The 9,182-nt window shown below is 35.6% G+C and overlaps 1 protein-coding gene across 1 annotated transcript; it reads left to right on the top strand.

Annotated features, from left to right (window-relative positions):
• The first annotated feature begins 509 nt into the window (after positions 1–509).
• On the top strand, positions 510–8,990 carry LOC124162921 (toll-interacting protein-like). The gene is made up of 6 exons (XM_046539659.1): positions 510–783; positions 1,079–1,243; positions 1,320–1,453; positions 2,669–2,870; positions 7,857–7,991; positions 8,456–8,990. Exons 1-6 carry the CDS (start codon positions 736–738, stop codon positions 8,564–8,566), a joined length of 795 nt encoding a protein of 264 aa, XP_046395615.1. The 5' UTR covers positions 510–735; the 3' UTR covers positions 8,567–8,990.
• Positions 8,991–9,182: the final 192 nt, after the last annotated feature.

Below are 9,182 nucleotides of genomic sequence, written 5' to 3'. Positions count from 1 at the left end.
AAACGAATGCAATGATAATGGGAACGTATTAAAAATCTTGCTTATTTTTGATTTTTACGTGCCCCCGTCCCCCCCCCCCCTGGATCCGCCTATGTATGCATATATTCATGAAGATATTCTTACTAATAATTACATACATAATTATGTAAGTTCATGCGTACAGCCTTAAATTGTTTTCGGTGAACTCTGGATTATTTCGCTTCATTGCAATCATTTGATTCACATTGTTCGTTTAGCTCGCAGAGTTCATTTAGTTCACGTTGTTCATTCGGTTCGCAGAGTTCATTTAGTTCACATTGTTCATTTAGTTCGCAGAGTTCATTAGGTTCACGTTGTTCATTCGGTTCGCAGAGTTCATTAGGTTCACGTTGTTCATTCGGTTCATGTGATTCTTTATGAACGACATGAAAGAACAGTTCATTCACATGAATAGAACCGAATGAATCGAATCACGGAAATGAACCGAAAATCCCACCTCTATATTGTAATATTCGTGGTTCCACTCATGTGATTCCATTCCTCTGCCTGCTGCATTCCGCAATTCCGCTTCTCCGATCGTACGCCATTGGCCATTGGTTTTCCGCTTTCCGCGGCGTATTCCGTCAATAGGTTCGAAACCTAGCCAGTAATGTAGAATATCTTTCGAATTGTCGATTAGGCGCGTGGAATGTAATCACGAGGATATCACAATTACAAAGTGCCTTTAAGTAACAGTGGTTACGTAATAGCATTGCAATGGCAGCAATAGCAACAACGGACAAGAACGAAGAACGCAGGAAAAGAGTAAGTTTAACCAAGAAAATCACTTTACTTGATCAAACTATTCTCGTAGGAAAAAGTTTAAAAAAAGGATATGCTAAATACTGTTGGCTTTCCATCATTTTTGGCGTTGCGTATTGACTACTGCTTCTGTCAGAAAGTTGTTACTTCATCGCACCTCTCAGCACTCGTCCTATTCACATTTAAAATTATGCTAGGATACTGGTAGAAGTGGAAGAAGTAAACATCCATTGACAGCCCGGTAATGTCTGGATTTTTATTTGATGGGTGGCTGAAACACTGCTATCGATCTCAACAGGTATTTCTTGGGACTCTTCCTTCCGATTTTTTGAGGATAAATGCTACTTCACAACAACAACAAGAGGCTGCAGATCAGCAAGCAGCAATTGCCCTGCAGCAGCAGATGGTGGGGATACCCTATGCTTATAACTCAACGGGAAAGCTGTCGATAACGGTCGGAAGTGTACGTTCAGATATTTCTTTTCGTGTTGTACTGGTTCTGGCAAATTTTATACTTCGAACCTATTTCCAAATTTCAGGCAAAACTGGCGAAAAATTATGGTGTCACGAGAATGGACCCATATGTCAGGTTAAGGGTTGGGCTGTGTGTGTATGAAACCCATACAGATCCAAATGGTGGGAAAAACCCAAGATGGAATAAAGTAATTCAGTGGTGAGCATTCTCAAGCAACTAATATTTATTAATAATTTTCTGGATCCACTTTATTCCTAAAATATTCTGATTTATTAAATCAACCACCTTAATATGTTTAAATTCCATTATGGAATTTAACAGGCTTACTTAAATTATACGTGCATAGTTCTTTGATGAACACATGTAGAACCTTGAAATGAGTGAAAAAAATTTGTGAATTCTAAACTACTGAGACGTTTATTGCACACCTGTGCTTTCTGCATCAGTGCTTCATGCCAAAGCTAGATCTAATAGGTGAAGGTTGAGCCCACCTTGTACAGACTTGTTGAAAATGCTTAACCAGTCCACAGTCATAAAATGTAAAATTGCTCAGTCACACCTGATGTTTCAACAAAGTTGAGCACCCTTCCAGCAGAGAAAAGAACACTCACTCTTCTGCCGCCAACTAAGACCATTCTAGGCCCTTAGCTGGAGAGAAAAAGACCTAAGAGCATAGGCGGATCCAGGGGGGGGGGCACGTGCCCCCCCCCCAGACCCTCAAAAATATGGAAGATTTTTATTACGGTCCCATTATCATTGCATTCGTTTTGTATTACAAGGTATCCTTGTGCCCCCCCCCTGAACAAAATCCTGGATACGGCCTTGCTTGTGCCCCTCCCAGAAAAAAATCCTGGATCCGCCCCTGCCTAAGAGTGATAGAAATGTTTTGAGGAACATGTATTATTTTTTTAGAAAAGTTTCTTGAGCTTCTCTTCCCATTGTACAGTTGAGCTACATAAGCTTTACAGACATTATATCATGAGTTTCTTTGTAGCTAATTACAATTATCCATGATTTTTCAAGCTTCTGTTATTAATTGGGAATGAAAGTTAGGAGTAAATTAATAGTTCATATAGTATTAGTTTAAATATGGTACTTTTTGATGGAGTTTTAAAGAAATCATGAAGATGAGAAACTTTTCAACATTAAAAATGGTTTAAAGTAGGCAATATATAGTCAACTAATGTAATTCTCCTGGTGTTTAAGAATCAGTTATTTGAAAAAGCGAGGAAAACCATGTTTAAAGAAGCTAATTGGGCATTGAATGATAATTTGATTGATAAAACAGAATAAACCACCTCATTCCAAATCATGACAAGTGGTACTTTCTTTTAGTTAAACTCAGTGTACATAAAATATTTGAATGTGTCCTTTTTTCAGTTTGATTGTAATTAGGAGACCCTACTTTTTCAGCCTTCTCCCTCAAGGTGTCAACATGATTTACTTGGAGATATTTGATGAGTGCTCTTTTAAGATGGATGAACTTATCGCTTGGGCCCGCATTCCCATTCCAACTGCTGTTATGAATGGTGAAACAAGGGAGGACTGGTTTCTGCTTAGTGGAAAACAAGGGGATGATCTTGAAGGTTCAATCAATCTAGTTCTTAGCTATTCCGTAAGTTTCTATTTTTATCTCTCCTATATTTTTTCCATGTGTATATCTATTAAGGTTATTAAATGAAGTCTTAGAGAATGCATTACTTATCTTTCTCTTTTGTACCCTCAATTTTTTTCACAATTTTATATTTATTCCAATGTTAAAGGAGTTTTATTCTCATACCTTGGAATTTTTTTGATCTTCAACTTGGATCTTGGATTAACACTTAATTTAAAAACATTAAAAGAAAAAGGTTTTTAACTTATATATTTTGGTCATTATTCTTGCTATTAATGACACTTTTATTATTATTCAGAATTACACAACGACAGTTTTCCCCGTAAAAATTTTCTTAGTGACCACAGATTTTGCCAACAGATTATATTACGCCCTGAAAATCAACATTATTATCAGTGTCACAATATGCTGAATCATAATAGGTATAAGTTCAACAGATTCAGGCTTCAATTGGTGGAAGTTAGACATATTTAAGTAAATGAAAGGTCGTAGCACTTTTCATTTACTTAAAAAAAAAAAAAAAAAAACATAATAGGTATGTTGGATAAAAAAAATTTTTGGAAACATTGGGGTCACCTGAAAATTCATATGGCTAAAAGCCCAAAATTTTTTATCTAACATGACGAGTACTTGCAAAAGTTTTAACAAAGAATTAAAATTTGCATTTTTTCCATAGAGTATTAGCGGCGGCTGAATATAACACTCTCAAGATTCGTAATTGCCCTGCAGTGCATTAGACTGAATGGAGATTAGACCTATATTAGACTAGATCAATATGATTCATTTTTTTAAAATCTCGCACCATGTGTTATAAATAGCATTAATTTCAGTTTCATGTATTTAATTTTTTTGCGTAAGGGATATGAGAAAAGAGAAGTATTAACCCATTAAATCCCAAGCATGTTAATAACTTAAAAATTCCAAATATTTTGATGAATTAGCAATAAAACAGACTCAAATAAGGCAAATTATCGATTTTTATATTTTTATTGTTTTTAGTTTGCTGTTGGCGAAACGTTGCGTATACGCAACGTTGGGAGTTCCCCGGGTCAAATGAGCCGTTTTGCTTTTTTTTCGGAACTCATTTATTTTTGCAAATAATTCGCTTTTATTGTAACCAAAATATATAATTAACCCAAAATATTGATTAAACTTGGTACTGTTCATGAAATTTAGAGGACCAATCAGTATATAAATGAAAATTGCACTTTTGGTAATCACTAAACATCTGGCTGCTACAAACTCGGCATCTTCGTCGTGAATTTTTTCGCCATGAACAATATTGTGGCCAACCTTGTCTTTCCTTACTGTATTTCGCAAACTATTTATTCCGTTATGTCCTATATTATGGCAAGTTTAGTGACTAAAAGTGTAGTTGCTCAAATCGAAACTTAATGCTTGTACGTGGTAGAAGGTCCATATTATCAATAACAGACACTTTGTGACTTCCACAAAGTATTTATAAAAATTTATACTATTTGACCGGTTTCGGCTATTACACCATTATAAAGTACAGAAAATATAAAGAAACCGGTCAAATAATAGGAATTTTTATATCGCGGAAATAACAAAGTGTCTCCTATTGATAATTACTCCTTCACTTTCGCCAAAATATGGCATCATCTTCTCGTCAAAAGATAATTTATGAGAAATTGCATCAAACCGTAGAAATATTTGGTTGAGCTCGCAAAGTATGGACGTATCTTAGAAAACTTATCCCCCTGGTCCAAACTTCTGTTACCAGTCGGGCGTAAGAACATTTTAGGTTTAACAAAATGCTTCCGGGACATCGTTTGACGCACATTAGGAACGCGTCCTTACTCCAGTAATATTTTTTGCTAAGGTGTAATAACCACTAAACATCAGAACGGAAAAAATACCACGCTATTGGAATATTTTCTGAGAATTTCACGCACTATGATCACGGGCGATAGTGAACAACTTAGGCTGCAAATGTGAGTTCAGGTTATTTGGAGGGAACGATTGTTCAACAGACAACCACGGATATAGTGAAAGCAGATGGAACGGAACATCGCCCCTTCTATATACCGTAATACCCAGAAAGCCCTTTACCTGAGTCAATATACCAAGAAATATTTTTCTTGGAATCCCTGTGCATTCATAGTCACTCATAGTTCTCAAAAAATTTCTTTTGAAATGACCTGCACCCTCATTTGGAGCCTTACCAGCTCATTATCGTCAGCGGCCAGTGGGCATGAATTTCTCAGAAAATACTGCGATAATGTGATCCCTCTTATCTCTCCATTCATTTTGCTCACTTGCCAACCCCCACTGTGCACGGAGACCCATTGGTGCCGGGATATCCCCGCCCAGCCTAACTATGCTTTTTACCCTCCCACTACCTTCCCTTTGGATCCTAGTCAACAACACCACGTAAATACGAATTTACGATCTATTTGCTAGCCCTCACATACTCACTTGCTTTTTACATACTTGTCAACTGTGGTAAGCAGATCGTTCTTACCTTAGCATGCCAGTATATCTTGAAATTGCAGACGCCTACAGAAATCGTTATATTTTCTGGACAACTCTTTAGCAAAGTTTTTATGCATCCTTTGTTTAGGTCACAGTAAATTTCCACTATAGCACAAGTAAACGCTGATTTAATCTTGCTTGATTCGTGAAGTTAAAAATATCAAACAGTCACAACTCTGTGAAAACTTACCACCTGCCAAACATCCTAGTAAAGACCCTTCAACACTTATGTAGATGTATATTTAGGACTAAAATACTGTACAATTGCCTGAAACTAAAGTTTCACCATAAAAAGGTAACATATTCTTGATAAGCTTTTCATTTTTCAGTCCAAAAAGAAACGCTCTAGACGACTACCGCCGCGGCGCGCCGTTTCCCTAGATTACCGGGGTCCTCCCAACGTTGCGTGAACGCAACACTTGCTTTATTCTTAAATAATTTGAAAACCACTTAGTCAAATTCACCCAATTTGTTGCAATGGCCTAGAATACAAATGCATCATTGTATTTGCAGAGAGATATAATCATCGAGTGCCTCAGATTTAACATAATATGTAAACTTAGAAGATAACCTAAAATAACGACTTACATGTAAATGAAAAGGCCATTGTAAAAACAAAAGTTATTAAATTTCTTCCGTGAAAAAAATCATAACATTTTAGAAAGCATTGAACTACCTATGTTAAAAATATTAACTACTTATCAATAACAAATACGGAGAAAAAAAATCGCAAAGTTTGCGTTGCGTTCACGGAACGTTGGGAAGAAATGGGTTAACATGGTCTCCAGTGCTCTGGAAAACCTGAAAGACCGGGAAGTTTCAGAGAATTTAATTTTGCTATAAATATCGATATCAGAGAAATCAATTTTCTCTGGAATTTACTGCAGTTTAAAGATAATATTATTTAAATTATTATTGTGAGTCCTCAGGAATAGCCCTTGTGCTATTTTTGGACTGCATTAAATAAATAAATAAAACATCCACACAAGCAATGTCTTTTTTTGGCAAGTTGCTCAACTTAGAAAAGGTTGTCATATGGTTTTGTCACGGATTTAGGATATGAATGTCATGCTTGTAACTTTATTTTTTATTTCCTTCCGTTTTACCCTCCCAGAAGAGGTATTTTTTATGGGCTGATGTAATCTTTTCATTTTAATAACGATTTTGGAATTTTATTCCTTTTATTTACCCTTGACAATTACCCTGGACCGGTTAATGACTTCAATTTTTGAAGTAATTGATCATATTTATCAAGGCTATTCATAACGAAGTCTGGGTATAACCTTGTTCATTAGTGCAAACATAACAATGTTTAAATTAGGAAAGTGAAGTGATGTGATTTTCTCTTTAATTGTTTTTAAATCATCTTGAAATGATTTGCTGTATCTGCTTTTTGTCTATTTCCCTTTAAATAAGCTATTTTAAAAATAATTATTTGGCATCATAAATTTTAAAGAATATTTCCCAGGAATCAAAGAGAAAGAATTAAAAGTTTTTGCCGGAGAAATACAAATTTCATCTGAAACTCTCAGGGGATTATCGAAAGCCCAGCTGATGGACACTGATTTAATAATGCACTAGAAATGAGTGCAATGCCTATTTCATCCTTTCGAGGTGGTGGAGTTGGTCGTCTTAGCATGACTGCTGTACTTAGCCCCAAAAGACCCTACCTTTCTCGTGGTACGGAGCATTTTTGGAGGACATTCGTTAAGAAGGGTCTCACGGATAATCACACGCTTTCACCTCCAACCTTTTTCAACCCCTCCGAGCGAGGACTCCGCATTGTTGCGGACTCCGAGGGTAGTTGTGCTCCCTCCTCTCCGGATTACGGCCATACCTGTGGCATTGGTTCGCGGTCAACTTATGGATTGCTTGTTTGTATTTGGCATATGGATAATAATTGTTGCTTGCACGTAAACTGCAGACTTTGAATTGAATTCGTCATTTTTTTTCTGAGGATTGTCAAATTTTAAACGAAGTTCTAAGGTCAATATTAATACATTTAATGCAGCAACAATTTCCATGTTGATGTTTATACAGAACTCGGTATAAGTTAATATTTATCGTTGAATTTCGTTTAAAAAATGTAAACTCTGCTCAAAAGACAAAGAATTCAATTCTTAGTTTATATTTCTTGAGAAATGAAAAAATGTTTACTTCGAAAACTGACTGGATAAACAATTGTATGAATGCTGTCCCTTACGTTGGGTCGCGAAACAAAGACGACTTAAACCCGTGATCGTCATAAAAGGGGGAGAGCTAGAATACGTATATATACGGCTTTCATTTTTTTGGGTAGGAAAATCTCAGATGGAAATATATGGCTTTCGTCTCCTGGGTCAAGAAACACGTATATTTACGTCTTTAGTAGGGGAAAGGTTGACTTGAGTCATAAACATATTCCATATGTTATTATGGCAGTCATTTGTTACTCCCTTCGTTATTTCATCAGTATTTATGATTCTTTTATATTAATGATTCTTTTTGCAGACATCTGGACCAGTTGTAATGGTTCCTAATGGAATAAGGCCAACTCCGTACAACCCTGTGTCAGTATACACTACTCCACCCCCTGCCGCTCCAGAGCCACCTGTGCCACAGATATCAGAGAAAGAGATAAAACAGGTATTTCAATATAAATTTAGGTAAATTATTGCCTTCTCAGTTGAAAAGAGTCTCATGGAAGGTCTAGCTAAAGAGTGAGCTGTTTCATTATGTTTTCAGAGTGTAAAGGATTATTCCAAACGAATTAAACATTTGCTGGTGTTAAAGCATCTGGTGATCTCTGGATTCACTGATTACTAAACTAAAATGAAAAATATTCTAGTTCTTCTAATTTTGTCCTAAGTGGCTTTGCTGCTTGTATCTAACTTGTTGGTCTGCTTCTTTGAGTTCACTTGTGGATGTGTGGGTGGTAAATTAATTAGTCCCTGATAGAGGAGCTTATTAGGTGATCCTTACGTTTTTGCTATTATCCAAGTTGATGTAGAAGTTTACTTCCAGTGATAAAATTGCAGTATTACATGCATTTTAGAATCTGCTCGGAGTCTGTGAATTTTCTGAGATCCACTACCATTTTTTCTTTACAGATTGAGGATATGTTTCCCAACATGGACAAAGAAGTCATTAAATCTGTATATGAGGCTAACAGAGGAAATAAGGATGGAACTGTTAATTCACTGCTTCAAATGAGTGAATAATTGCTATTGTATTATGTATTTTTTGTTTTGATGCTTTCGTTGTAATGTGCTAATTAATATTTTCTGGTATTCCATTGGTTTTTAAAAACCTGAATGCATGGAAAAATGACATTTTCTTCCATTTTGCGCTTTCACATTAGGGTTGTGATGTATTTGAATGTTATGCTAAAATATTTACGTACATTTATTTTTTATTGTTTTACTTCATATTTAAATGTTATATTTGCATTTTTTGCTTGTTCTTTGTTTGCATTCTCTTTTTTTTAATGAAATATGCGTGATTGTCATTTTTATAAATCTAAGGATTTTTGTAATCAGCAGATCTAATGGCTTGAATTAGATAAAGGTATTGTTTTGCAATTTTAATGTGCCAAATGTAAGTTTTATTTTGCTATCTGAATACAAATTTACAATTCGATAAGTATGTGTTGGAGTATTTTTTTCAACTGTGTAAGCCAATATAAACATGAGGTTTATTTAGGTATTGGAACTTCTTATTTAAGTGACCACTGGCACTGACCAATAGCTCACAAATATGCAGTTAAGTTGTTCAATAAACACAGCTCATGTGCATTAGTGTAATTAAATCATTTCCTGCAAAGCTGAATCTACCTTC

The sequence above is a fragment of the Ischnura elegans genome, chromosome 7 (genome assembly GCF_921293095.1).
Source record: "Ischnura elegans chromosome 7, ioIscEleg1.1, whole genome shotgun sequence".
Lineage (NCBI taxonomy): Eukaryota > Metazoa > Arthropoda > Insecta > Odonata > Coenagrionidae > Ischnura > Ischnura elegans.
The sequence above is the reverse complement of the archived record's forward strand: the minus strand, read 5'-3'. Positions and strand labels throughout refer to the sequence as shown.